At 59.6% G+C, this 26,477-nt stretch overlaps 3 protein-coding genes across 6 annotated transcripts; 2 read left to right on the forward strand and 1 right to left on the reverse strand.

Annotated features, from left to right (window-relative positions):
• Nucleotides 1–131: 131 nt before the first annotated feature.
• Nucleotides 132–23,999, reverse strand: DNAJB2 (DnaJ heat shock protein family (Hsp40) member B2). 4 transcript variants are annotated; one of them, XM_055717515.1, is made up of 10 exons: nucleotides 5,511–5,668; nucleotides 4,482–4,571; nucleotides 3,345–3,454; nucleotides 2,923–2,976; nucleotides 2,655–2,771; nucleotides 2,420–2,509; nucleotides 2,184–2,289; nucleotides 1,989–2,059; nucleotides 1,535–1,756; nucleotides 132–568 (listed from the first exon to the last, which is right to left on the reverse strand). In XM_055717515.1, the coding sequence occupies exons 2-10, from the start codon at nucleotides 4,544–4,546 to the stop codon at nucleotides 558–560; spliced, it is 846 nt and encodes a 281-aa protein (XP_055573490.1). In that variant the 5' UTR covers nucleotides 4,547–4,571; nucleotides 5,511–5,668; the 3' UTR covers nucleotides 132–557. The 4 variants fall into 4 exon arrangements, with proteins under 4 accessions (XP_055573490.1, XP_055573489.1, XP_014138494.2 ...); XM_055717514.1 differs by having other exon boundaries at nucleotides 2,655–2,774; XM_014283019.3 differs by lacking the exons at nucleotides 132–568; nucleotides 5,511–5,668 and adding an exon at nucleotides 23,826–23,999 and having other exon boundaries at nucleotides 575–1,756; nucleotides 2,655–2,774.
• Nucleotides 16,732–20,737, forward strand: LOC129736590 (tubulin alpha-5 chain-like). The gene is made up of 4 exons (XM_055717512.1): nucleotides 16,732–16,841; nucleotides 18,993–19,215; nucleotides 19,356–19,504; nucleotides 19,687–20,737. Exons 1-4 carry the CDS (start codon nucleotides 16,839–16,841, stop codon nucleotides 20,656–20,658), a joined length of 1,347 nt encoding a protein of 448 aa, XP_055573487.1. The 5' UTR covers nucleotides 16,732–16,838; the 3' UTR covers nucleotides 20,659–20,737.
• Nucleotides 22,574–26,442, forward strand: LOC102055950 (tubulin alpha-5 chain). Its single transcript, XM_055717511.1, has 4 exons — nucleotides 22,574–22,684; nucleotides 24,305–24,527; nucleotides 25,027–25,175; nucleotides 25,392–26,442. The coding sequence occupies exons 1-4, from the start codon at nucleotides 22,682–22,684 to the stop codon at nucleotides 26,361–26,363; spliced, it is 1,347 nt and encodes a 448-aa protein (XP_055573486.1). The 5' UTR covers nucleotides 22,574–22,681; the 3' UTR covers nucleotides 26,364–26,442.
• Nucleotides 26,443–26,477: the final 35 nt, after the last annotated feature.

Genomic DNA, 26,477 nt, shown 5'->3' on the forward strand with positions numbered 1-26,477 from the left:
ACAGCCTGTACGCCACAACTGTTGCACACGTGCAGCTGGGACTGCCCCCGCGCCCCCCGCCCCCTTGCCTGCAGGGAAGGATAGGGGGGACCCTGCAGCCCCCAGCTCAGAGACACCCCACAGGCACTAGCTACTGCAAACAGGTTTATTGACAGCTGTCAGCAGAAGGGGGTCATGGAGAGCGGGGGCTACAGCAAGGAGGGGGGCAGAGCCCGGCCCCGCTGGCTGAGCCCAGCAGTGCTGCCCCTCGCTGCCTGCTGCCAGCACCTCCCGCAGCCTAATCTACCGCAATCCCCCTCCAGCCCCCTCCCCTCCAGCCCCCCATCCCCACCCTCCCCCTGCCCTCGTGATGTCTGGGGCATCTTCCCCCCAGCCCCTGGTAGTGCTTGGCTGTAAGCCCTGTCATGCCCCCCACCCCACCCCGCCGCGTCCCACGGAGCCAGAGGGTGCTGGGGGAAGGGGGTGGCAGGGGGTGGCCGTGCAGGGAGAAAGCGGAGTCCTGGCTGGGAGAGCCTCCGTGGGCGAGCAGGCGTGCGCGGTCCCTGGGCGCAGCAGCCTCAGAACACACCTGGGGAGACAAGCGGAGGGGGGGACACAACAGCACCTGTGAAACCCTCCTTGGACTAGGGCTGGGGAGGGCAGGGAGGGAGGAAGGTCCCAGGAGAAAGAGGAGGAGAGCCAAGGCAGGACCGTGGGCAATGGTGAGGGTGGGAACACCTGTGAGCATCACTGAGGGTCACTACTGCTGCGGGAAGCAGGGAGGGACAGTGCCCTGCAGGGTGTGCAAGGCGTAGGGAAGGGGGTGACCAGGCAGGTTCTGCGATGGCGGGGGGGACAGAGGAGGAGGAGGGGGTACAGGCAGGAGCGACAGCATCCAGAGGCGAGAGACAGACACAAGGCACCAAGCAGAACCCACGTGCACACCCCTTCTGGCAAGGAGGGAGAGCCTGACCCAGTACTCCCCAGCCTGGGCAGGGGCAGGCAGCGGGCAGGGAGGCACCAGCTGGGGCCCCTGCCCTTCTGCTGGGCAGGCGGGGAGAGAGGAGCAGGCAGAGCCGGGACACACCTGCCCGTGGGCATCCTGTGCTTCCAGGAGCCAGGGCAAGGAGCTGTCCCTCTTCCCGGGATCCCACCAAGGGCCGCTCTTCCAGCCATGACCCCCAACTCTGGCAGCCCCTCCACCCCTGGGTGCCACCAGCCACCCACCCACCTGAGCAGCAGCAAGGAGGCAGGGCAGGAGGGACTTCGTCCCTTGCTGGGGTAGGCAGGAGCCAAGTCCCAGGCAGCAAGTCCCCACCTCCCCTTTCCTCTCCCTGCCCCATGGGGAGGGGGACACAACCCCAGCCCCACACTCAGAGCAGGGGGCAGTGCCACTGCTTTGCTTTGGGGGCAGGTTCGTGCCCCGCTGTGGCAGGGCTGCTGGCCCCCCGCAGCTCCCGCTCCGGCCCCCCCTGGGGACCACGGGCTCTGTGGGTGGAGGATGAGGTGCCAGGGCTGCCCCCCGGTTCCGGCAGGGTGCCGGGGCCATGCCCACCTGCTTGGTGGTGCCCTGCAGCCTCCATCTCAGACAGGCTGTAGGCCATGGCCAGCTGCAAGTCCTCATCCTCGTCCTCGCTGTCCGTGTAGAGGCAGACTGGTGAGGAGCTTGGGGGTCGGTGCGAGGTGGGCGGCGGGGGCGAGGGGGGCCGTGGGCTGGGGAAGGCTTGCTGTTCCCGCCGGCTCAGCTCCAGCCCCAGTGCCATGTCATCAGGGACGCCTGTGGGAACAGGGGCAGGGGACAGGGGTCGTGTCTGCTCCAGCACTCCAGAGCTGGCACGAGGTCCCAGCAACTCCTGCCCACCCCACGAATCCTCCCTGACAGATCCCCAAAGCCAGGCCAGCCAGGGCTCAGCCCAAAATCAAGCCTGGATGCAGCACGCCCCAAAGGGAAAGGGTGCTTGGAGGTGGCACTGCCAGATCCCAAGTTGGTCTGCAATGCCACTTCTCACCATCGATGTGGATCGACTTCAGCTCCCCATCCTCCTCCACTTCCACCCGCTCCCGCCCGTTCTCGATAATCCTGCAGACAGACAAGTGGATGGTCAAGGGCCAGCCAGCTAGAGCATCGCAGTGGCATGCTGCAGGGTCCAAGATCTGCTGATGAGGGGGTCCACGGGGATGAGGTGGGCCAGCACTGCCCTCACCGCTTTGTGGTGATGCGCCTGCCATTAACAAAGGTGGTGGAGGTTGAGACGGAGCGGAAGCCCAGCCCTGCATCGGTACCAGAGCCAAAGGACGAGGCAAAGAAATCTGGAGAAGGAAGCAACAAGGTCAGTGCCAGGGGGTGGGAGACACAAGAAAGACAGGGGATGGACCCTGCAGAGGGGGATGCAGTGTCCTGGGACTACTCTGCTGGGTAGAGACTGGCAGCATCTCCTACCTGAGGATCCTGGGAAGGGGGAAAAGAAGTGGCCACCCCCATGGTGCCGGGGGCCAGGTCCTCGCAGCTCAGAGAAGGGCAGCATCTCATCTGAAAGGCAGGGCCCCCGCCATCAGCACTGCTCCCACGGCTTGGCAAGCCAGAAGCAGGGCGCTGCTGTGGGGACCCCCAAGCTGGGGCCAGCCATGTGCTCTGCCCCTGAGCCCACCCCTGGACCCCCATGCCCCACACACACCAAAGAAGTCGGCGAAGGGGTCTCGCCCGCCGAAGAACTCCCGGAAGACGTCGTGAGCACTGCGGAAGGTGAATGTGAATTCAGGGGCCCCAGCATCAGCCCTGGACCCCCCTGGTCCTGCTGGAGGGAAGAGGCTCAGAGTTAAGAAGAGCCCTGGATGGGAACACCCAAGTGTGGGGAGCCCTGGGGTCACAGACCCACACTGGATCTTCAGATGGGGCCATATCCAGAGCTGCAGTAACCCCCACAGCCCTGCTCACCCACTCACCTGCCCCCATGAGTCCATCCTTCCCATAGCGGTCATAGACATCGCGCTTCTGTTCTGGAACGAGAAGAAAGGGGGCTGCGGGGAAGCTGGCTGCCAGGCGTGGGCACCGATGCTTCCCCTGGCCAAGGGGGATGCCATGAGCCCCTGCCATGCCAGCACTGCTCCCAAACCCAAGTCAGGGCCTCAGGCAAGGATGCACAAGCCTCAGCCCCGCCGGGGACACCTCATCCTGGAGGCCAGCACCCCAGCATCTCTCCCAAGACCTGTTCTGAGGGAAGGTAACCAGGCCCCACAAGCCAGGCAGTAAAGCTGCCTCCCAGGCATGTCCAGGGATGCCACCTGATGAGCCCAGCAGCAGGACATGCCAGGGTGAGCAGTCCCAAGGGTGGGGGGACACATGAGACAGCACCATGGCCTCTTACTGTCTGACAGCACTTCGTACGCCTCGGCGATCTCCTTGAACCTCTGTTCAGCATACTCCTTGTTGTCTGGGTTTTTATCTGGGTGCCATTTCAGTGCAGCCTTCCTGTACCTGCACAGACAGGCAGCAATGGGCATGTAGCAGCCCTTGGGTACTGGGGGAGTCCTGGGCCAGCAACCCCCTTCTAATCGCACACCTCCGACCCTGTAGGCAGGGGCACCCCAAGGCTGCTTCACCCCACACCCTACAGCTTCAGGCATCAAATGGGAGCTCCCTGGACTGCTGCTTCTGCCTCCTGAGCAAATATTTGTGGCATGACCCCAGAGGTGCAGCCTGTGCCCACCTTAGCTGCCCTTGGCAATGGCTCCGGACAATGCTTACAGGTTTGCTCTGGAGCCTTCCTGGGCTCCACCATGGGCACGCATGGATGAGGGGTTGCTGGGGGTCTCCTGGGTCCAGGTGAGCACAAACAGCCCTTTCTTCCTGCCTGCAGCTAGCTGGGGTTAACCCAGGCTGCCCTGCTTCTCTCACCCACTCTTTGGAAGCCCCCTCAGCAGGGAGCTCTGTCACCCCCAGGTGACACCCATCCACACCTATTCCCCCTGGTGATGCCTCATGCCAGTGAGAGCAGTGAGACCTCAGCAGGGTGCCAGACAGCAGCTGTGGGAGGCTCTGTCCATCCCCAGGCCTCCCCTACAGTGCCTGCGGCACAGCATGTGACCCACCAACACAGCCCATGTCCCTACCAGGGGACATGGTGCTCCCCACCCTGTGAGCACCGGCCCCCAGACCCTGTCACTAGCAGAGCCCCCACGCCCCAGCCCCTGTCATCCCCGCACCCTCTGGCAGAGAGAGGGGATGCCTCCAGACACCAGCAGGACCCACCTCCCACCTTCAGCCCCAGGCAGAGAGCAAGGACAAAGGGACTAAACCCCACCAAGAGATGCCTTTGTGCAGCAGCAAAGCCCGGCCCTGCTCTGGCCTCCGCACAAAGGAAACAAAGGCTGGATTGTCACCTCTGGAGCTGGTCCCTGTCTCCACCGGCTCATAGGGAGCCCCTGCTTTGCAGGTGCCAGGGTAGTGGGGGGGGTCAGGCTGACCTGCCCGACAGGCAATGGCACGCCTGCCGCGCACTTACGCCTTCTTGATGTCGTCGGCAGTGGCGTTGCGGCTCACCCCCAGCGCTTCGTAGTAGTCCACCATGACGTGCGGCTGTCCCGTGGGGTCACTGCGGGGAGGGAAGGCAACGTCAGGGGGTCCACAGGCTGTGAGGGGGCATGGGCGGGCTGCTCTGCCCTCCCTGGGCACCCCAGCCACCCCGCAGGTCCCCCCGAGAGCAGCTCAGCAGCAGCCCTACACACGGCTCCCCAGCACCCTTGCCGGCGCCTCGGCCACCTGCATGCACCCACAGCCCCAGCCGGGGACCCTTGCTGCTGCCGCACCGGCGTCCCCCCAACTTGCCCAAGCAAGGGGACAGGGATCCCTGCCGCCCGGCCCCGCGACGTGTCCACCCCGCTGCCACAGCTCCCCTCCTGTCCCCCCGGGAGGCTCTGTCCCAGGCCGGGGGGGAGGCAGCGGGAGCAGCCCGCTAAGGTGCTTAGCGGCTGGAGCGGATTAAGGGCTCAGCGGGGACCCTCCGCGGCCCCGGGCACCTCGGGGCACTTCAGCCGGCCGGCCCGCTCCGGACCGAGGATGGGAGCGGGATGCCGCTGCTCCAGGCCCCCCCGACCCCCGGGTGCCGCGACACCCCACCCCCCCGCCGGTACTCGCCGCCCGCCCGCGCCGCTCGGGCGATCAGCTGACGGGGAGGGCGGCGCTGGCGCCAGCCCCAGCGCGGCACCGGGAGCGCGGCGGGGCGGTGCCGCCGGGGACCGCCCCCCCCGGCCCGCTGTAAACACGGCGCTCCCGGTGCCGCCCGGCCCGGCGCTGCTGCTGGAAGTTTCCGCGCCGCCCCCTCCCCCGCCGCCTCCGGCGGCCAGCCCCGGGCTGCCGACCGCGGATCTAGGCCACCGGGAGGGGCGGGGGCGGCAGCACGGAAAGGGACCCCGCCGCGCCGTCCCCGCCGCCCCGGCGCGCAGCTCCCCCGGTGCGCCACGGTCCGCCAGTGCCCCCTTGCGCCCCTCTCCCTCCGCACCCCCCCCCACCCCCGCCCCGAGCCGGTGCCCACCTGAGTGCCGCAGCCGAACCCTTCCCGCCCGCCCCGGGCCGCCCGCGGCCGGCGTTGCACGTCCCCCCCCCCCGGCCGCCGCGGGGCCTGGAGGCGGGCTCCGCCGGCTGACGAGCGGCAGCTGCAGCCAACCGCGGCGGCGGCGCCTTGTGACGTCACGCGTTCGCTTTTCAGGCGGGTGAGGTCATAGAGAGGCGTGCTCACGGGCCTTCGCCGCCGCCCGGTCTCCGTCCCCGCGGCCCGGGGAGGGACCTGGCCGGGGCCCCCGCGGTCCGCTGCCCCCCGGCCCTGCCGCGCCCCCCCCCCCCCCCGCAGGGCCCCGCAAGGCGCCGCGGGAAAATCAGGCGGCGGTGGGAGCCCCCCCTGCGGCCCCGGGCTCCGCTCCCAGGGGCTGCGTGTGCGCCCGGGGCAGCACCGACGAGGGGGGCACTGACCCCGCCGGCCGCCCCCGGTGCTGCGAGCGCTGCGGGCCGCGGCCGACCCCCTCCTCCCCGGGCGGCACCCGGGCGCCGCTTGCCCCTGGCCCGCTGCCCGGTCAGCTGCCCTGCCGGTCCCTGCCGGAAAGGCCCGCGGGAGGGGACAGCTGGGGTGACTCAGCGCTCTGCCCCGGCCGTGCCGCCGCCGCGGCGGGGGCGTGCAGGAGGGCGGGCGCCGGGAGCCCGGGCTGTCTGGCACCGCTGCGGCCCCGGCAGAGCATCACCAGCCCCGCACCCTTCCCAGCCCTGCCCGGGCCGAGGGGAGCCGGGAGCAGCCAGCCACCCCGGTGCCGGGGCTCAGGGGACAGCCGCCCCTGGGAGCTTTGACGTGGACTTTCTTCTCTGCATGGCCCCTGCCCAGCAGCTGCTGTAGAGGGGCTGTTCTCGCCCATCCGCAGGGTCACGGGCTGTCCCGAGGCCACTCACCTGCACCCATGCATGTGTCTTGGCCAGAGGGATGCTGTCCCTTCTGGCTCTCTGCACGGGAGAAGGAGGAAGCCTGGTCTTTGCAGGGCCAGAGCCTTTTGGAGCCCCACCACTCCTGCACTGCAGCTGGGATGTCTTCCTCACCTCCCATAGATCCCTAGCTGGGAAGCCTGGCAAACTTTCCTAGTGCTGCTGTACCCGGCAGGCTGGGGAGACCTGGGTGCTGAGACAGGCCGTTCCCAGCAGTCCTCAGGGAACGGTTTCAGGACAGCCGTCCCCGAGAAGAGCCCTCCCCAGCCACGAGCAGTGGGCTTGGGGGAGCACCAACCGGCACAGGTGAAATGCCAAGGGTATCTCTTGTGCCGAGGAGCATCTCCTCCCCAAGGGATGGGAGACCTGTCCCCTGCCATCCGACAGCACTTGATGATTTCCTTAAGTGACTGCTTGGAGTATTCCCTGCTGTTGGGGATTTTCTCCTGGATGCCATTGCAGCAGTGCCCTCCGGCACCTGCCTGACCAGGAGCAGGGAGTGGGCTCCCTGGGGTGGCTGCCTCTGGCCAGGGTGCCCTCGCTGGCTGTCAGGGGCTCTGGTTTGGCTTATGCCCAGCAATGGGCGCCGGGCTGGCCCGGGCCCGGCTGGCATGGGCACTAGATGGAGCCACAGGCTGCTTCACAGGGACCCCACCCTGCTGACTGGGAAGCCAAGGATATGCCACCAGGACCTAGCCGAGTCTCGGCACGTTGCTTTCCTTCCTCATGCTTTTGCAGCTAATGTGGGAATAAGGACGTCCCAGAGCTGCCAGGTCTCAGCCCACTCTGTGCCCAACGGATGGGGAGGCTTCCGTGCTGTGAAAAGGAGAGGGACCCATATGCTGGCCAGGGCTCTGGAGTCAGGGGAATGTATTACTGTTGCTTTCATGGCACGTGTCCCTCACCCATGAGATCAGGATATGCAGTGAGGACTTACACCTCCCTCATGTCCTTATAGGAGGCCGTGTGGAGTTGGGCAGTAGCCTACCGAGGCACTGGCAGGAGAGAGGACGTGGTGCCAACCACACCTTGCCCCAGAGCTGCCACAGTCACTCCCCTACTCAAACCAGCAAAGCCAGCCACCTCGCAGCAGCCGAAGAGAGGCAGCCCATCACCTGCTGGTGCCTCCCATGGCATACACCTTCAGCCACAGCACCCTGCCCTCTTTTCCCTGCCCTTTCCTCCTAGGTCAGCCCGAAGTCCTGGCGCACCCACCTGCCAGCCTGGCTCACACCAGCTTTGAACCCAGCACAGGCATCTTGAGTGTATCTCAAGAAGACCCTTGTTTCTTCACAAATTCTGGGGATTGCTGCGTTGTGAACCTGTTTTTAGCTTTCCAGGGTCACAAAAATGCTCATGAAATATTCCTTGAGGCTTTCTGAGAAAAGACCTTTGGGGTGAGTGAAGCAGGACCCCAAAGGACCAATTTTTTTTTTTAATCCGAGTTACCTGATCTCTTAGGAAGCCAACTGAATTGCGTCATGAACTCGTGCTATATTATTATGCAAACCACATATTAAAAGAGATTTTTTTTTTCAGCGCTGAGCAATATTTCAACTTTTGGTTTCCTCAGGAGAACACAAACCCTTTCACAGCTTACTCAAAATGACATACTGCAAAATCATATTCTTGGCAAATTTTGAGCTGTGAAGTGCTCAGTGAGCCACAGCCAGCCATCTCTTCCCTCCCCTTCTCCCTGCTTCCCGAAGGAAGGTCCCCATTCCAGGGCAGTCATGTGGAGATGCAGCAGGGAGGGAACAGGAGCTGGAGCTGGTGGGATGGAGTGAGAAGTGGCTGAGCAGAGCGAGGCAGGCTGCTGGATGCCATTTCTGTGCCACCTTCCTCTGCCTGCCCGCTCCCAGGAGAGACAACAGCAGCAGCCATGACCATGCTCCTCACCTCTGGGCATGGCTACAGGGTCGGTGAAGCCTCCAGAAAAGGGGTCAGTAGGAGCAGTGGGTTTTCTCACCCCTGGAAGAGCTGCACCAGGGTGGGACATCACCAGCTGGTGACAGCTGAGGACATCACTTGAGTGGAGCACACATTTTTAAAATCCACATTCGTTCTTTTACCCCCAGTCCTGCTATCTCATCTAAACAGCCCTGCTCAGCTCCTCTGAGTTCTCTGCACAGTCGATTTCTCCATACCCTCATGTTTTTGATGCTCCTCGTGTTTGTCTCGATGGCCATGCTCTCAGCCACCTGCCCATCTCTTTCTTAATATGCTCTGTTCTCATCCCAGCTGACTTTTCTAGAATTACACCTTCTAGGAGCTGGGGAGTATCCAGAGAGGCAAAGTCATCTGGCTGCTTTTAGTTGGTGTAGCAGGACAGAGAAGTGAGAAACAGCAAAGTCAGGGTGACTTTCATTCAAGGAGGGCAATGACTTTGGGACAGATTTAGGGATGTGATAGACACAGGCTGTGCATCCCAGGCACCGCCCCATGGCAGTGCATGCCTGCGGTGACGACAAAGCTGCTGCCCCAGCCAAAACCCAGGCAAAACTGAGGTGCTTGCAGATTTTAAATCAACAGCGTCAGAGGCTGGCAGAGGTGGCAGAAGCCCACGACTAAATAGGTTATCCATGACGAGCACTCGCATGGGCCCAGGCAGCAGCTGAGCTTCACAGCAGTAAGAAGTTTCACCCTGTCCCTGGCACATAGTTGATAACAGGGTGGGCCGCAGAGCCTGGACAATCCCAAGACACAGAGGAGCCAGGCATCCCATGACCACCGGGGGGTGAGTGTGGGGGCTGCATGGTCTAGAACTGACCCCAAGGGAAGGGAGATCAGGGGTCATGAAAAGGCTGATACCACACACCCCCTCCTAATGCTGGGGAGCCCTTCAGCCATGGAGGGGAGCAGAAGTTGTGGCTGACGAAGGACAAGAAGGAATTTTATTGAGAAGCAAAACCTGATGTCACTCATGCACATCAACACGCTGGTGCAACCCAACCAGACTCCCAAGCACCAAGACCCTTGTGTCCAGCTGGCTTGGCCAGGTTTTTCTTCAGTGCCCGGTAGGACTGGGGTCACCCACTGTCTGGTCTTCACCATGCCCTTCAGCTACATGGCCAGCCTTGCCCGTTGCCTTTGCGCTAATAGGCGTAGCTCAAAGGTGAAAAAGGAAACAAAAGGGTGAAACAAAAAAGGAGATGCACTCAATTCCTTTGCATTGGAAGAAAACAAGAAAAAGCACAAAAGTATGCCAGTAAGCAGCCTCCTGCTGTTTTCCATAGCCATTGGTGCTTAAATACCAGGCTGTGGATACAATGGAGGAGGCTGTAATTTGGATGCCATCTGTAACAAACCAGTGTGTAAAGCATCACCTGCTAAAATTGACACTTTCAGTTCATCAGGCCCACACTGAGATTATTAATGGACCTAACAGGGTCTTATTGAGCTGCTGATGGTAATTTTTAACAGCTAGGAAAACTGGGGTAATTCCAAAGGACTGAAGGACAGAAATCATTCCAGTCGTTAAGAAAATAAACGGGTTGACCCAGAAAACTCTAGATTACTGATAATACCAGAAAAAAATAACTTAAGAATTAATTTTGATTCTGTCAGCGGAGAATTAAAACTGAAAAAAGCACTTAGTACTGATCAGCCGTGTCTCAGGGAAGGCAGGTATTGCTATGCAAGCTTGTCATCACCTTTCAGCACAATTACATGTCTGGCTGATTCAGATCAACACCACCGGCATGACATCCTTACTTGGAAGCTGGCAGGAGATAGTGATAACAGCATTTGCATAAAACACGATATTGCCGCAAAGAGGGATGGAATAATCTGTTTTCCATGTCCATGGAAGAAGAAGGCTCATAGCTGCTGCCAAAGGTCTTTACAGATCTACTTTTTGCATTGTCCCAGAACATTGACCTCGGCATGCCAAGCCAGCCTGTTTATGTTACTACATTGTTAAGGACATATGAGATGCATCAATAGTAAAGGTGTGCTTGTTAGCCAGGAACTATACTGCTGAGGGCCTTTGTGCTGCGGACCCCCAGGTGTGGGTGCAAGGCCCACAGTGATAAGAAATGTTGACTAATAAAAATTTCGAAAAATGTGAAGCTTAGTGTGGTAATAGCTAGTGAAGGGGACAATTAGCTATTAAGGATGATTTAGAATTGCCCGATTAAAGGGCCACATTGCAGGAAAATTTGCTTTTTTACAGTGAAATACAAAGTAATTGATTTGGGAATTTGGAGGAAGGGGCGGGCAGTCTTGTCACTTTTTACTCTGCACATCCACTTGCCACCCTCAAACTTTATCAGCAGTAATTTGGGTTTTATTTCAAGACCATTGATTAAATCATTAAAGCTGGAGGTGCCTGGCAGGGATCCCCACAGAAGACGGGCAGCCCTTTGCTGATGATTCACCATTGTCAAGCAGCACTTGGGTACCCCAGGCTGCCTCACCAGGCACCACACTAACACTGCTGCTCACTCCTTGGGACACCCTCTGCACTACAAGCCAGTTACATCTCTACCTTCCCCCTGAGCAGACCTGTCATCTCAAGAATGGAAACCAGGCTTATTTGCTGAGGTGGGTTTTCCATGGCCAATTGATGCCTGATAAGGATGCTGAGGGTCCCCCAACACATGCAGGAGCCCTTGGTACGCATCTCTTGCCAGGCTCCGTGTCCTGTTGTTCGGGAGGTGATAAAGCCTTCCTGGTTGTGTTCCATGCAGGGCTATTAAATGGCACTGTGAGAGCCACGCCAACCCAGGGAAGGGCACAGCAGCCCTGGGGTGCACAGGGTGACTGGACATGGATCCTGCTAATGAGGAGGACCACATTAGGCATAGGAGCTCAGCAAACCAAGGCTCCTGAGTCCTTACAATAGGGAAACCCTGCAAAGTAGCTGTTGCTTTACATGCACAGCCCCTCATCATCCAACTTAACTCTGCTAGGAATCTCTCATATATGTGTTCGAGCCAGGCATCCTCAGGATGACCACTGAACACAAGCTCTCAGCCCAGTGACCTGAGGCCACTGGCTCGAAGTGCCCAGGGCTCTGGGAGGAGTAGGGAGGACAGCCTTGGTTTCGCATACCACACTCTGTGTGCACACAAACAGCTCCAGGCAGGAGTACCCTGGGAGCCATTGCCAGGTTGGGTTATTAAATGCATCTTTTATCTCATTAAACATTTCCTTTTGACATTCACTAGTGCTTGGCCAGCTGCCAGCACCTCCTTTCTGCTTTTAACAATTCTATGGCAATCCCCAAGACTCCAGGCTAGTTTCTCCAGGCCCAGCTCTGTTCTCAGAGTGCCGTCAGGCTGGCAAGCTGTTCGTATTACACACAACACACTTCCAAAAGCAAAACCCTCCTTGCTCACATCTGTCCAGCCATCAGAAGCTCAACTCTTTCCCAAAAACCAGGGCAGAGAAGAGCTGCTCCTGTGCCAGGAATTGTTTGCTTTCCCAGGGGACATTGGACTTGCCCACCTGCCAGTGGTTAATCTACCTCAAAGGAGTGGGTGCATCTGCAGAGATGCCCAGGATGAATCTGCCCTATCCTCTCTGCTACCCAGAGGCTGGGCACTCAGCCACAGTCCTGCAGATGAGACGTACTCCTGGGAGCAGGGGAAGTGATTGCTGCCTCTTGCCCCATCACTGCCAGCTCACATAAGCACGCTCTGCAGCATTGCAACAGAGCTGACCACAGCTTTGTTGCAATTCTTGAGAACCCATAAGACAGGAAGGCCCAAAGAGTCAGGGATAAAGACATCACCATACCTACGGTCTTGCCTGGGCCATGCAGAGCCCCTTCAGCCTGATGGGGTAACCTGTGCTTTGCCAGGAGCTCCTACCATCTACCATCACCCAGCCATGCAGAATTCATTGCACTTCTGCTTGCAGTTATTGCTACACTGCTTGTCCCACCGCCAGCTCCAAGAGCTCCTGGAGAAGAGGAAAAGCAGCACTGGCCCCTCCACACAGCCCACCGGTGCTGCAACACTGGCATCCCCTGCAAGCACTGGGACATCTCAGCAGGCTGAGCCCCTCTATCACCTGCCCAGAGGCAGCTTGCTCACACAAGGCATGCTCAGAACCCTGATATGAAGTCACTGCAATTAGCCAGCTGAGGCTTTATTTTGCTCCCGTGGGTGTGTAGCTGCCTTTCCCAGGATGTGAGGAAAGGTGGATGACACTGGCAGCCAGGGAGGCTGACTCTGAACCAGGGAGGCTGCTCAGCCAGGGCTGCTGTGCCCGAAAAAGAGCTAGTCCAAACTCGTCCGCCAGTCCCTCTTAGCCTTGCAGGTTGGGGCTCAGCATGCGTGCGGGGCTGCCTGTATCCCTGGGAGTGCCTCCCCGCTCTTGCCACTGCCCGGTGATTCAGGGCTTAGGACTGTAGCAAGATCTGGAATTAGCTTTATTGTTCCTGTAACACAGCACATGCTCCAGGCAATGCAGCGGGCGTTTCACAATTGACTTCATTTTATCTGAACCAGCAATTACTCTGCTGTTGCTCAGCTCCAGCAGAGAGAACTTCTGTCAGATCACTGCCGTTCTCTGCATCCCAGCAGGTCTTCAGGAGTAAATGCCACACTTGGGTTATTTAAGACATCCACTGATGAAGATCCCCTCTATCTACTCAAGAGGAAGGATGAGGTGCTCAGGGGCCCTTTCTGACTTTAACAAGGCATGCATATCTTAGGGAATGGCAAAGGGAACATTTCTGCCTGTCTCCATGCTGTGCTAGAACATTTCATGGTGGCAAAGCATGTCCCTAACGCTGTCAAGCTGGAAATGCAGCAGCAATAAGACATACAATGCTGGAGCAAGCTGTGCTTTAGGGACCCTACACAGTGGCTTGCTGGGATACTGCTGGGGCAGTTAGCATCGCAAGGGACTAGCTTGAACTCACAGCATCTGCAAGATGCAGTGCAAGCCTCATGCTTTCAACAGACTCATTAGTTTTACCAGCCAATGTTGTTTGCCCTGTGTTAACACAGAGCTGTCTTTCTGCTTTGAGAAAGTTGTCTTCACAACTCACCGTGCAGCAGAGCACTACTGGATTTCTGGGCTTACCAGCCCAGCAGCTGGGTTTGCTGCCCAAGTCCTTGGCTAAGCAGGAGGCAGTGTGTGGCTGTACGGGGCTCTGGGAGCTGTCAGGTTGAAGGAGCTCCCTCCTGCCTTGTGGCTTCTGGGCTCAGGGTGCTGCCATGTCATCCAGTGCAGGCACTGCTGGAGAGCAGACTGCACAGGGGACTGATGGGCTGGAGGCATATCCCAGCTCCTCCACCTCTCCGCTGAACCACACTGCTAAGAGGATTATGGGCAGGGCGACTGTGCAAGGATGGAGCGAGGGGTAAGCAGGGCAGGCACAGATGCAATCTCTTTGGGAAGCTCTTGTCTGAGGTTAAAGACACAGAGAGGAGCCCTGCTCCTGAAGCACCCCTCATCACCTGGTGCTTGCCTTGTGCTCCCCTCAAGCTGGGCTTAAAGTGGAGGGCACTGGACTTCCTCCCTGAACCCACAGCACAGCTGTGGTCTCTTCTAGCTTCCCAAGAGAGTCATGTCCCCAAACTGCCCCGTGACACTATTTGCTCTGCCTGGAACAGCCCGGGTGGAACTGAGGTCTGAAAAGTGGGAACAACAGTTTGGGCTTTCCACAGTGAAGGGAGCAGGGAACCGGGGTGTGGATGGCATGTACCAGACTAGACTCTGAATAGGTCATCTCTTCCCCACTTTCAGCTCTGGGTGCTTTTAGGTGTGGCAGACCTTAACATACTTCTGGAAGACAGCTATTTTGGAGGCTTTGTTTGGGTAACTGCAAGCTCTGCTGACAAGGGGTTCCTGTTAGCAGCAGGTACCCGTCCGAGAGCTGGCTGATCTCCTGGGCCCTGTGTGCAGCAGCAAGCAGGGGTTTCCCCCTACAATGTGCAGGGCTCTGCCCCTGGGGTATCTTCAGTCTGGTTTTCCCTTTCTTCTGTTAAGAGATGGTTGAATTCTGACTCACGAGCCTAAAATATGCCTTGCTTGCTTTATGTACCCCCCTTGGTGCTGGTGCAGGGTCCAAATTTGTTCTGAGTGGTGATGAAAATGATTCCTGAGCAATTCTTGCAACCTTGTGATTTCTGATATGATCTGAAAATGTTTAGAGACATCTTAGGCATGTGGGCAACATCTCTGTGAGATGAGAGAGGGGTTGCCTCGGGATGAATCTTCTTCCAGCCAGGGCAGGCTCAGCCTCCATCGTGTGCTTGCAGGCTGCTGCTACCAGCATCTGGCAGGCTGCTGAGCAGTTAGGCACTGACAAGATGCAGCTGATTGGTGCTTCCTGGATTTAGCCAGCTGTTCTTAAGCATTTCAGAAAAGCTTAGGCATCTGTTTGGGCTTTTCAGATCAGAGGTACGTGGAGATGTATAGCTCTGAATGACTCATGGCTCTCTTGTCAGTCATTGCTGCCCTGCTTGTTCAACATCACAGCATCTGAGCGGTTATTTTCACTGTGAGCATGCATTTGCAGTAATGAAAAACTGGGGATGTTTCACCCTCAGCTCTCTACCAGGATGGTATGTAAACAGATCCAGGCATGTCTTGGAGAAGTATCACATCATTTTACACCCCAAGGTGCTACCAGATTGTCACACAAATCTTCTGAAGTTGGGTGAACCACTCAAGCCTTGTGCAGCTACCTGCCTTCTTGCTGCCTAGCTCTGACAATTGTGCTTCCAAGCACTGCTGCAAAGCATTCATGCTATAAACACCCCGGAATTAATCAGCACCATAAAAGTAAGGAGGATGCTGGGAGACACCCAGCCAGAAGTGACGCCTTGGCATGCAGTACCCATTTCAGTGAGCACCTTGGCAAAGATTTTCATGGGGAAAGATGATCACATCTCTCCTTTTCACACCAATTAACTTGTAGGGCTCAAATTTTGATGCCTCAGTGCTACCAATTACTCTCTCACTCTCATGGACTGTCTGCATCAGCATGGCCTGTGTTATCTAGTGATTTCTGAGGTCGCTCAAAGGACATTTATACCACAGGGAGGAGTTTAGGAATTTCCAGAGTTATCTAGTCACAACAGCATCCTGTCCAGGTTCAGCAGCACTCACAACCTGGGGCACCTCTGTGAAAAATAAACCCTTTTCCCCACCAGCTTGATTAAACCTGCTCTGATTGCTTGGCTCAGCCATTTCTGCAGGTCTCAAAAATGTGTTGCTTAGACACCAGCACAGGCTTCACAGCAGTACCACTGCTTTCAGTCACTTTACATGTGTTCATCAGCGAAGGTGACACTTTCCAGGTGACTCAGGCACAAAGAAAGGCCATTGTGGGTGGATAATTTAGGTCCAGCTTTCAACTTTTGGAGTGAGCTGAGAGATGACAGCGCCTTTCAGTGAAAACTCATTAAGCCAGAGGGCTCAGGCAGAGGCAGAGGCAGGGCTGGCTCTACACCTGAGTGGATGCTGTGAGCATTTTGGAGGGGGGAGGAGAGGATGGACATGTTATTCACCATAGCAAAGGCAGACATCAGTGAAGTCACTGCAAAGAAACTTCAATACTCCCCCTTCAAGGTACTCCAAGCTCTGCCCACCCCCTCACTGGCAATTTCATAAAACTGTGTGAAATCAGATCAAACCCATGGAGGTGCAGCAGAGCCAGGCTGGAGAAGGAGGAGCCTATCAGCAGGCAGGGCTTTCAGGTACAGCTCTGGGGCGCAACTGTCCTTGAGGGGCTTGCGGCAAAGGACAGGACAGAGTTTTCCTGCTTTGTCCTCACTGATCTCCAAAGAGGCCAGCAAAGCTTGCACTTGTCTCTGCAGTGTTTCCTCTGCCCATGCTTTCTCCAGAAACTCTCCCAGGTGTTCCTCAGGGGCCTTGTGTGGCTGGCAGAGACCCAGTCCTGTGCTCACCCAGGGATCACATCAGCACCCACTCCCACCAGGAGGGAAGACCTGAGCCAGGTTCTTCCCTAGCTTTCCTTCCTCAGCTCCTGAAGTCTTCTCTCCCGGTCAATGCCTGGACGGTGCCTTGCACCAGCAGGACACCCAGCAAGAAGGCACCGTCCCACTGCACAGCAGAACCCCTCCGCCAGGACCAGCAAGCAAAGCGAGACCAGCCCTTGTGCCCCGCTGCCCTTCCCCCAAGGGGACCCCCTGGTCTCCCGTGTCCCCTGCATGGCAGGACAGGGGTGCTGCTCCTCCGCGTCCCCGCCAACGCACCCAGCCGGCTGCCGGGCAGCGCAGCCGCATATATGCAGGTGCATGCAAATATGCGTAATATAGGCAAATTTATGCAAGCACACGGACCCGTCTCGGGCGGGGCGGCCTGCCTCGGAGCGTCGGTGCCGCCCCCGGTATAAGGCGGCGGCGGCGCGGCCGTCCCGGCGTGCAGAGCTGCGGCAGCCGAGGGAGGCAGGTCGTGCGGCGGCGGCATCATGGTGAGTGCCGGCCCCGGGCTGCCCCCTCCCTCCGGCCCTGCGGGTACTCCCTGGAGTGGGGTGACCCCCGGCGGGACCCTCCCCGGAGCAGGCTGCGACCCCCATAGCTTCCCGCGGGGGCTCTGCTGGAAGCCCAGAGGTGCGAGCAGCTGCCGACGGCAGTACCCGCTGGGCTTCGCCCTGTCCCTGCCTGGCTTCAGCCTTTGCTGAGCTGCTCCCTCCCAGGCGGTCCGAGCCTCCCTGCTCTGAGCATCCCCTCGCACCCGTCCGAGGCAAGCAGGCCACCGGCCAAGCCCCGCCGTGCAGGGAGGCTGGTGTTTGGGCTGACCCTCTCACCTCTCCTCCTCGGCCTTTTAGTAGTGGTGGTTCTGGTGGTTCCTGCCCGCCTCCCCTGGTAACACCTCTGGCCGGGGAGAGTGCACCCAGCTTGCCAGCCCCCCGTGCTTCAGACGCACAGCTGAGCCCCGGCAGCAAGCTGTGGCTTCACCCACTGCCCCGCGCCTCGGGGGAGGGGGGCCAACCCACGGGTGGGCACCGCTGTGGGTGAGCCTCCGGGCTGCCCTGCTGCAAGCTCCGGCTCCTCAGTTCTCAGCTGCTCTGCTGAGCATCCCAGCCCCAGGGTGCCCAGCCATCCTGCCTGCTGACCTGCGGGGCTGTGCTCCCTGCCCCTCCTGAGCCAGACCTTGCCGTGAAGAAGACAGAGTCTGCTGGCTGGTGACCAGCACTGCTGCATCCCTGGTGCTGCTGGGCTCTGCCCAGCCTGCTGTCAGTGCTGCGTCCCACAAAGCCAGTCCTGGCCACAGTGTGTTGGTGGGGTGAAGTGCAGTGATCAGCATAACTCTGACCCCCGCTCTGGTTCACAAGCTCCTTGACCAGAGAAAAGTCCTTTCTCATTTTGTCTTTCTTGTGGTAATCCAGAGGTGCTTGCAGCTGTGTCAAGCATTCGCTGTGCGCTTCTGCTGGAGATCCTGGAGCTTTCTCAGGACTTACTGTTTGCTCCCTGTGTTACAAAACCTTTATAGACCTGCTGGGAGGGATACGCAGGGTGTCACTTTGCTGCTCCTTGCACCTCAGCTTTGGAAAACATGGGGAGGTGGACTTCTGCCTCTCACCATGGGTATCAAGGGCTTCTTTTTCTGTCATCCCTCACTGTCACTGCTGCCTCTGAAATGCAGTACCAAAAGCACCATAGACACAGACAGCCAGGACTTGCTGCAACCCCTGTAACTTCCTCGGACGGCAGTCACTGCTGTGCTCCCGAGCGCAAAATGGCTGGCTCCACCGGCGTCCTGCCAGCTGACTCACAGCAGGGCACCCATCGCTCTGGAAATCCGGTTTGGTTTGGATGCTCCTCTGCCTTGGTTGTGCCTGATGACACATCCAAGTCCCTGGCAGCAGCAGGGCTGAGGCACTGAGTATTTTGGTTCTTGTTGAAAGGGCTTCAGGCTCTGAGGTGCCTCACCTGGAGGGATTGAAGCTGCAGAGCCCCCCTCCACATGGCTTCTCCTGAGGGACCTGAGGCTGCCCTTGAAGCCCTGGGTGAGGGGACCCTCCCACCTCAGCACTGTGGTTCAGTTAAGAAGTGCAGCTAACACTTCCTCCTCCTCCAGAGCTAATTTAGGGAAGCCAAACCTCAGAGCATGGCAACCATTCACTGCTGCAAATCCCTCCCTTGTCAGGCACCCGTCCTCGGTGATGTCACTTCCTCAGCTCCCATGGTCCAGGTGATACTCCGTTATCTCAGCCTCCAACCCTGCTGGTGGAAGAGCTGCTGCAAGGCCCCAGCCCTTAAGCCATCTGGGTGTTCAGAATGGAGAAGATGTTACTGGGTTCTTCTCAGGGCTGTGGGTCGGGGCAGTCCAGGGAATGTGCTGGTCTGGTGTCCTGGGCTCCAGCAGATGCAACTCCATCTCCCTGGGCCCCTGAGGTGGGCAGTACAATGATGGGAGGCAGAGCATCTGATTTGGGAGAGGGCAGCAGATGGGGATGGACAAAAGGTGCCCAGGCTACACAAAAGGCACCCAGGCTACACGGCAGTGTCGCTTAAACAAGCTGGCAAGGGCCTGGGCTGCCCTGTTGGGGTTGTGCACCACCTGTAGTGATTGCATTTGTGGTCCTGTCTTGGATCTGACCCTGCCTCCCCCTCCCCAGCGCGAGTGCATCTCCGTCCACGTCGGCCAGGCCGGCGTCCAGATGGGCAACACCTGCTGGGAGCTGTACTGCCTGGAGCACGGCATCCAGCCCGATGGGCAGATGCCCAGTGACAAAACCATTGGCGGAGGGGATGACTCCTTCACCACCTTCTTCTGTGAGACGGGGGCTGGGAAGCATGTCCCGCGGGCTATCTTCGTGGACCTGGAGCCCACCGTGATTGGTGAGTGCACCTCAGCTGGGCAGTGACAGCGGTCACTATCTCTGGGAACAACCCACTGCAGGACACTCTGTAGGGTGGCTCCTGCTGCCTTTTCCTAGGGCCCGTTTGAAAATCTCTGACATTGTGCCAACATCTCCTAGATGAGGTTCGGGGAGGAGTCTACCGCCAGCTCTTCCACCCTGAACAGATGATCACTGGCAAGGAGGATGCTGCCAACAACTATGCCCGCGGGCATTACACCATCGGCAAAGAGATCATTGACCAAGTGCTGGACAGGATCCGGAAGCTGGTAGGTGACTGCAGTGGCGGAATGTGTCCCCCTGGGCTGGGCTCCAGCATCTGCTGGGAGTGGGAGCATGGGGCGAGTGCTGCTGTGTCCTGGGAGGGATCTGCAGCTACCCAAGCAAAAGTTTGAAACTTCCCTCCAGCAAAGTCAGTGCTTCGAGGAATCTTACTTGGCTCTCTCCACAGGCTGACCAGTGCACAGGCCTCCAGGGATTCCTTGTGTTTCGTAGCTTTGGAGGCGGCACCGGCTCTGGATTCACCTCCCTGTTGATGGAGCGACTCTCGGTTGACTACGGCAAGAAGTCCAAGCTGGAGTTCTCCATCTACCCTGCACCACAGGTCTCCACTGCTGTGGTGGAGCCCTACAACTCCATCCTTACCACCCACAGCACGTTGGAGCATTCAGACTGCGCCTTTATGGTGGACAACGAAGCCATCTATGACATCTGCCGCAGGAACCTGGATATCGAGCGCCCGACATACACCAACTTGAACAGACTCATCAGCCAGGTTGTCTCATCCATCACGGCATCACTGCGGTTTGATGGAGCCCTGAATGTTGATCTGACTGAGTTCCAGACCAACCTGGTGCCCTACCCTCGCATCCACTTCCCCCTGGCCACCTACGCTCCTGTGGTTTCAGCTGAGAGAGCTTATCATGAGCAGCTATCAGTGGCTGAGATCACCAACTCCTGCTTTGAGCCAGCCAACCAGATGGTGAAGTGTGACCCTCGCCATGGCAAGTACATGGCCTGCTGCCTGCTGTACCGTGGGGATGTGGTGCCCAAGGATGTCAATGCCGCCATTGCCACCATCAAGACCAAGCGCAGCATCCAGTTTGTGGACTGGTGCCCCACGGGCTTCAAGGTGGGCATCAACTACCAGCCACCCACGGTGGTGCCAGGGGGGGACCTGGCCAAGGTGCAGCGCGCTGTCTGCATGCTGAGCAACACCACGGCCATCGCTGAGGCCTGGGCTCGCCTGGACCACAAGTTCGACCTGATGTATGCCAAGCGAGCCTTTGTGCACTGGTACGTGGGCGAGGGCATGGAGGAAGGGGAGTTCTCCGAGGCACGGGAAGACATGGCCGCTCTGGAGAAGGATTACGAGGAGGTGGGCCTGGACTCCTACGAAGACGAAGAGGAGGGCGAGGAGTAGAGAAGCCCCTGGCAAAAAGGACCGTGCTCCTTCCCCATGTTACCTGCAGAAACCCTTTGCAATAAACCGTTTCAGAGCCTCTGTGTCTCCCACTAGCCCCCCAGCTGTATCGGTTCCTTGCCAGGTCAGGTGTGTGGTGAGTGCTTCAGCTCTGCTGCTGGTGCTGCTCTGCTTCCTCCCAGCACTCTCTTCTAGCTCTGGCTTGCCCCTCACATATGTAAGAGCCCCAGTACCAGGGGGATATGGCCAGGATGCATGGCATGCTCTGGGGAAGTGCCCAAGCACGTCCATAAAAGGGATCCAGAGGAGTGCTAATGATGTGATCGGAGAAGTACCTAGCTCAGGCATGGGGTCCTCTTTCTGGGCAGCACTTCTGCCTGCTCCCTGCCTGACTCTGTGGTGCTCTGCCATCGCCCTGGGCCACGTGGCCCCACTCTGCCAGCCCCAGCTTGTCTTCTGCATTGTACCCATGCTGAGTCCTGTCCCTGCCCTGCCCGATGGCAAGAAGTCCAAACATCAGCTCCTGGCTCCAGCTGCAAACTGGAGATTTCTGTTACCCATTATCCAGCACGCTGAGTCCAGAGATTAATTTTCCCTGCTTACCAGTAATGCTCCAGCTATGTTGACCCAGAGGGGCTGTCCTCCCCTGCCCTCCTCCTCCCAGCATGCTCCCGTGTCAGCTGGAAGGGAAAGTGTGAGCCAGCCCCGGGCTGCACTGATTGCTGGAGCCCGGCCAGGTGCTTGTCCCACTGCGCAGGACTGCTGGCACTGTTTCCCATGCCCGTGACCAGAGCACTGCGCTCAGACTGAGTGGTGCCTGCTGCTGCGCCAAAACAGGAGTCACTGCCCCTCATGCCAGGTGCTACTCTGAGCCGCTCCTTACGGAAGTCTGAGTGTGGGGCAAGGAAAACCCCTGCTCCTCCAGGAGTTACCCCATTTGCAGAGATACCTTCTCCCCATGTCTTCACAGAGATCTGATTCTGCTGCTGGAAGCACACAGGAGTGGGAATTGTGTCCTATTACTTTTTTTGTAAAGGTTATCCTGCACCTCTGATCCGGACCCCACCGCAGAGGGACACAGCAGTGTCTACTGAGCAGCAGACCCCCCACGGGCAGGGACAGCTGTGTGAGTGCACCCATGCCCTGGCAGCAAGGACAGAGCCCTTTCCCCGCTGCATGGTGTGTGCAAGGCTGGGGGTGCCGGGCTCTGCCTTTTGCCCAGCCAGCAGCCAGGCTGCTGGTCCACGCATCCTCAGCATCAGCCCTGGCTCTGGCAGGGGAGGCTGCGCCAGCTGGGGCTCAAACTGAGCGGCTTCTCTGAGTGTAGTCACAAGTCGTTAACAGCAAATGGGCTGCAATGACCCTTTTTTTTTGCAGCTGGGCCAGCTCCCCAGCCCAGATTTGCTGTGCTGATCTGCAGTCTCGTGGAGGTGTGCGGCACTGCCTGCCTGTCCCCATCAGGAGAGAAAAGCAGTCCTCAGCCAGAGGTCCCCAAAGTACTGATGGCAGAGGGAGGTTTGCAAGCACCTTGAACTCCAGAGCCTGATGCATATTTCTTAACATGTTTTTCCTACTTTTTCCTGTTGTAGAGGCCTAGGTGGTCTCGAGGTGTCCCTAAATCCCAGGGGATCTGGTGGCAGAGCAGTGTAGAGACTGCTGTACCTGCTCCAGGCCCCATCCTGGTGGCTGAGCACCGCCTGTAACCCCTGTGGTCTGGAGGCCGGACCTCCTGCCCGCAGCCTGGCTGGACGCCCACCGCTTCCTCCCAGCAGAGGAGGGAGGGCAGCTCCGGCCCCCACACCTTAGGGTTCCTCCGCAGCCGGGAGGGACACAGACAGTCTCCCCCTGCCTCCAAGGTGGGTACTCCCGCCCCGCATGCAAATGTACCCAAATGAGGGGGCGTGACGGAACCAAGCCCCTCCCACCTATAAGAGGCGCTGCGGAGGGGATTGCAGCAGCCGCAGCTCTGCGCTGAGCCCCGCCGCACCGAGTCGCCGGGAGAGCCCGGACCCCCAGCCGCAGCATGGTGAGTGCGGGCGGGGCGGAGGGCACGGCGGCGGGGGGGCGCCGCAACACCCCGGAGCACCGGGCACGGCAGAGCAGCCGCGACACGCCCCCTCCTTCCCCGCTGTGACCTTGGACAGCCCTACCGGCCCCTGACCGTGTCCCCCCGCCGCTACTGCCCCGTCGTGTGTGTGTGTGTGTGTGTCCCCTCCGCAACCACCGGTCCCGGGGCGCCTGGGTCCCCCCGCTGACGCAGCGAGGGGGGAGGAGGGGCGGCTGGGGATGGAGAGGGTGACCCCTCCGGTGGGGAACGGTGGCCGCGAACGGACGGGGACAGCTGCCGGGGGTGGAGGCGCCAGCCGGGCACCGGGGGCTAGAGCTGGTCGCTCGGCGGGGCTCCCCCCGCGGCAGCGGGCGCCCCGTCGGGGCTGGCGGCGGCGAACGTGTCTGGGGGTCCTGTCCCTCCCGTCCCGTCCCGCGGGGGTTCTGGCAGCGGCAGAGCGGGCCGGGGCCGCTCTCTAAACCGGGCAATCGCCGCTGCCCTCGCCTGCGGCCGGGGCTATATTTAGCGGCTCGGGAGGGGGACGGGGCCCTGCCAGGAGGCGCAGCGCCCCGCCCGCCGCAGCGCTGACCGGGCTCTGCCGGGACCCTGCCCCGGGCTGCCCCCCCTTCCCGGCGGGCTGAGGCTGCCCTCCCTCCCGGGGGAGGCAGGAGTCCTTGTGCTCCCCCGGCGCTGGAGCAGGGCACGGACCCCGTCGCAGCTCAGAGCGTTATGCAGTCCGGGAATGTGGGAGCAAGGAGCTCTGGGACCCCCAGGCTGAGTAGTGGTGTCCTGCCCGGGAGAGCAGGGTGCTAGGGCTAGCAGAGAAGGGATGCCAGGGGCAGGGGAACAAGAGTGCCAGGGGGAGCAGAGGAAGGATGCCGGGGGTAGCGGAGCAGGCCTGCACCTGCAGGATGGGAGTGCAGAAGGCACTTCAGCTCACAGCCTGCTCCCTGGCACTTCTGCCCACGCAGGTTTTGCAGCACAGGGTTGGGACTGCGCAGCCCAGGGAGTTTCTGTGCTGTCTTAGAGGCTGCTGGGCTTCACCACCAGCCCTCCCCTAGCTGTCACCCACTGCCCCTGCATCCCCAAGGCGCCTTGCCCCAGCAAGCTGAGTGCTTACCTGGCTCTGGAGCAGCAGGAGGGGGGCTCCCCCGTGCTGGTTGCACCTCGTGGGTTAAGTATGTGCCTCTATCAGCTCAGCATGTGTCACTGGGCTGTTGCGGCACTGGGAAGGGGCTGAGGCTGCCAGGGAACCTGGCAGGGTGGCTGGGCCAGGCTCTGTTCCCCACAGTGCTGGAGGACAGCCTCGGGCAGAGTCCATGGAGCTGGTGGCCCACAGCAAGAGCTGGACAGGAGGGACACCAGAGCTGGCTCCTGACCCGGCATGGTGCCTGTGCATGGCCAAGGGCAATGACAGCTGCATGGGGCCCCTCAGGGGCATGCAGGAGATCATCCAAAGGAAAATGTGCTCCCTGGGGCCACTGGCCAGAGCAGGTCCTGTTTGGGTGGCTGTGTGACACTAGCACCAGGCAGAGTCCTCCCTGCGGCATGGGCAGGACAGAGCTGTGTCAGGATCTGACCCTGCCTCCCCCTCCCCAGCGCGAGTGCATCTCCGTCCACGTCGGCCAGGCCGGCGTCCAGATGGGCAACACCTGCTGGGAGCTGTACTGCCTGGAGCACGGCATCCAGCCCGATGGGCAGATGCCCAGTGACAAAACCATTGGCGGAGGGGATGACTCCTTCACCACCTTCTTCTGTGAGACGGGGGCTGGGAAGCATGTCCCGCGGGCTATCTTCGTGGACCTGGAGCCCACCGTGATTGGTGAGTGCTGGAATCTGCACAGCCTGGGGTGCACCTGTGGGTGAGTAGCAAGCAGCTAGTGCTCCTGGTCTGCTGGCAGTATCCTGCACCGGGTTCAACCCGAGGGCCCTCCTTTCCCTGGGAGAAGCCACGAACCTGAGCACCAGCTTTTGTTCTTGAGGTGTCCTAGAGGCAGCAGTGCTGGTCGTCTCGCTACCACATGTGCAGAGAGAGAAACCAGCCCAACCGGCACAGCAGCTCCTGCTATGCAGCTGCACACTGCTGGCAGGCAGGTCCCCATGGATGGGAGAAGCTGAGCTCCCGTGCAGGGAGGTGGCAGTCACCTCCTGCCAAAGAAACATGATGCCGGTGGTGGCCCTGCTGACGTGTGGGCCCTTGGCTGTGCCACTGGCAGGCAGAGCCGGGGAAAGGGATGGGTGCTTGCACCGGCTCATCTGCTTGGTGGCTGGCTCAAACCGACAGCCTCCACCAGGCTCAACCCTACCCTGCTGTTCCCTAGATGAAGTTCGGGCTGGAATCTACCGCCAGCTCTTTCACCCCGAGCAGCTGATCACTGGCAAGGAGGATGCTGCCAACAACTATGCCCGTGGGCATTACACCATCGGCAAAGAGATCATTGACCAAGTGCTGGACAGGATCCGGAAGCTGGTAGGTGACTGCAGTGGGGGGACGTGTCCCCCTGGGCTGGGCTCCAGCATCTGCCGGGGCTCAGAGCACACTGCAAACCCTGCTGTGCCCTGGGAGGGAGGGATCTGCAGCTGCCCGTGGCAGGGATGGACCAGGTCCTGAAGGACTTCTGAACAGTCAAACATTCACAAAGAAATCCATCTCAGAGCAATATCATGTCTCTCTCTCTCTCCACAGGCTGACCAGTGCACAGGCCTCCAGGGATTCCTTGTGTTTCATAGCTTTGGAGGCGGCACCGGCTCTGGGTTCACCTCCCTGTTGATGGAGCGACTCTCGGTTGACTACGGCAAGAAGTCCAAGCTGGAGTTCTCCATCTACCCTGCACCACAGGTCTCCACTGCTGTGGTGGAGCCCTACAACTCCATCCTCACCACCCATACCACCCTGGAGCACTCGGACTGCGCCTTTATGGTGGACAACGAAGCCATCTATGACATCTGCCGCAGGAACCTGGATATCGAGCGCCCGACATACACCAACTTGAACAGACTCATCAGCCAAATTGTCTCATCCATCACAGCATCACTGCGGTTTGATGGAGCCCTGAATGTTGACCTGACTGAGTTCCAGACCAACCTGGTGCCCTACCCTCGCATTCACTTCCCCCTGGCCACCTATGCCCCTGTCATCTCTGCAGAGAAGGCTTATCACGAGCAGCTATCAGTGGCTGAGATCACCAACTCCTGCTTTGAGCCAGCCAACCAGATGGTGAAGTGTGACCCTCGCCATGGCAAGTACATGGCCTGCTGCCTGCTGTACCGTGGGGATGTGGTGCCCAAGGATGTCAATGCCGCCATTGCCACCATCAAGACCAAGCGCAGCATCCAGTTTGTGGACTGGTGCCCCACGGGCTTCAAGGTGGGCATCAACTACCAGCCACCCACGGTGGTGCCAGGGGGGGACCTGGCCAAGGTGCAGCGCGCTGTCTGCATGCTGAGCAACACCACGGCCATCGCTGAGGCCTGGGCTCGCCTGGACCACAAGTTCGACCTGATGTATGCCAAGCGAGCCTTTGTGCACTGGTACGTGGGCGAGGGCATGGAGGAAGGGGAGTTCTCCGAGGCACGGGAAGACATGGCCGCTCTGGAGAAGGATTACGAGGAGGTGGGCCTGGACTCCTACGAAGACGAAGAGGAGGGCGAGGAGTAGAGAAGCCCCTGGCAAAAAGGACCGTGCTCCTTCCCCATGTTACCTGCAGAAACCCTTTGCAATAAACCGTTTCAGAGCCTCTGTGTCTCCCACTAGCCCCCCAGCTGTATCAGT

Source organism: Falco cherrug, chromosome 8 (genome assembly GCF_023634085.1).
Source record: "Falco cherrug isolate bFalChe1 chromosome 8, bFalChe1.pri, whole genome shotgun sequence".
Lineage (NCBI taxonomy): Eukaryota > Metazoa > Chordata > Aves > Falconiformes > Falconidae > Falco > Falco cherrug.

Coding starts and splice junctions, on each gene's coding strand:
- DNAJB2 (XM_014283019.3), bottom strand. CDS start 4,546: ATGGTGGACTACTACGAAGCGCTGGGGGTGAGCCGCAACGCCACTGCC. Junction 3,455..4,481: donor GCCGACGACATCAAGAAGGC/GTAAGTGCGCGG, acceptor CTGTCTGTGCAG/GTACAGGAAGGCTGCACTGA. Junction 2,775..2,922: donor GGATGGACTCATGGGGGCAG/GTGAGTGGGTGA, acceptor TCTTCCCTCCAG/CAGGACCAGGGGGGTCCAGG.
- LOC129736590 (XM_055717512.1), top strand. Junction 19,216..19,355: donor CCTGGAGCCCACCGTGATTG/GTGAGTGCACCT, acceptor AACATCTCCTAG/ATGAGGTTCGGGGAGGAGTC. Junction 19,505..19,686: donor TGGACAGGATCCGGAAGCTG/GTAGGTGACTGC, acceptor CTCTCTCCACAG/GCTGACCAGTGCACAGGCCT.
- LOC102055950 (XM_055717511.1), top strand. Junction 24,528..25,026: donor CCTGGAGCCCACCGTGATTG/GTGAGTGCTGGA, acceptor GCTGTTCCCTAG/ATGAAGTTCGGGCTGGAATC. Junction 25,176..25,391: donor TGGACAGGATCCGGAAGCTG/GTAGGTGACTGC, acceptor CTCTCTCCACAG/GCTGACCAGTGCACAGGCCT.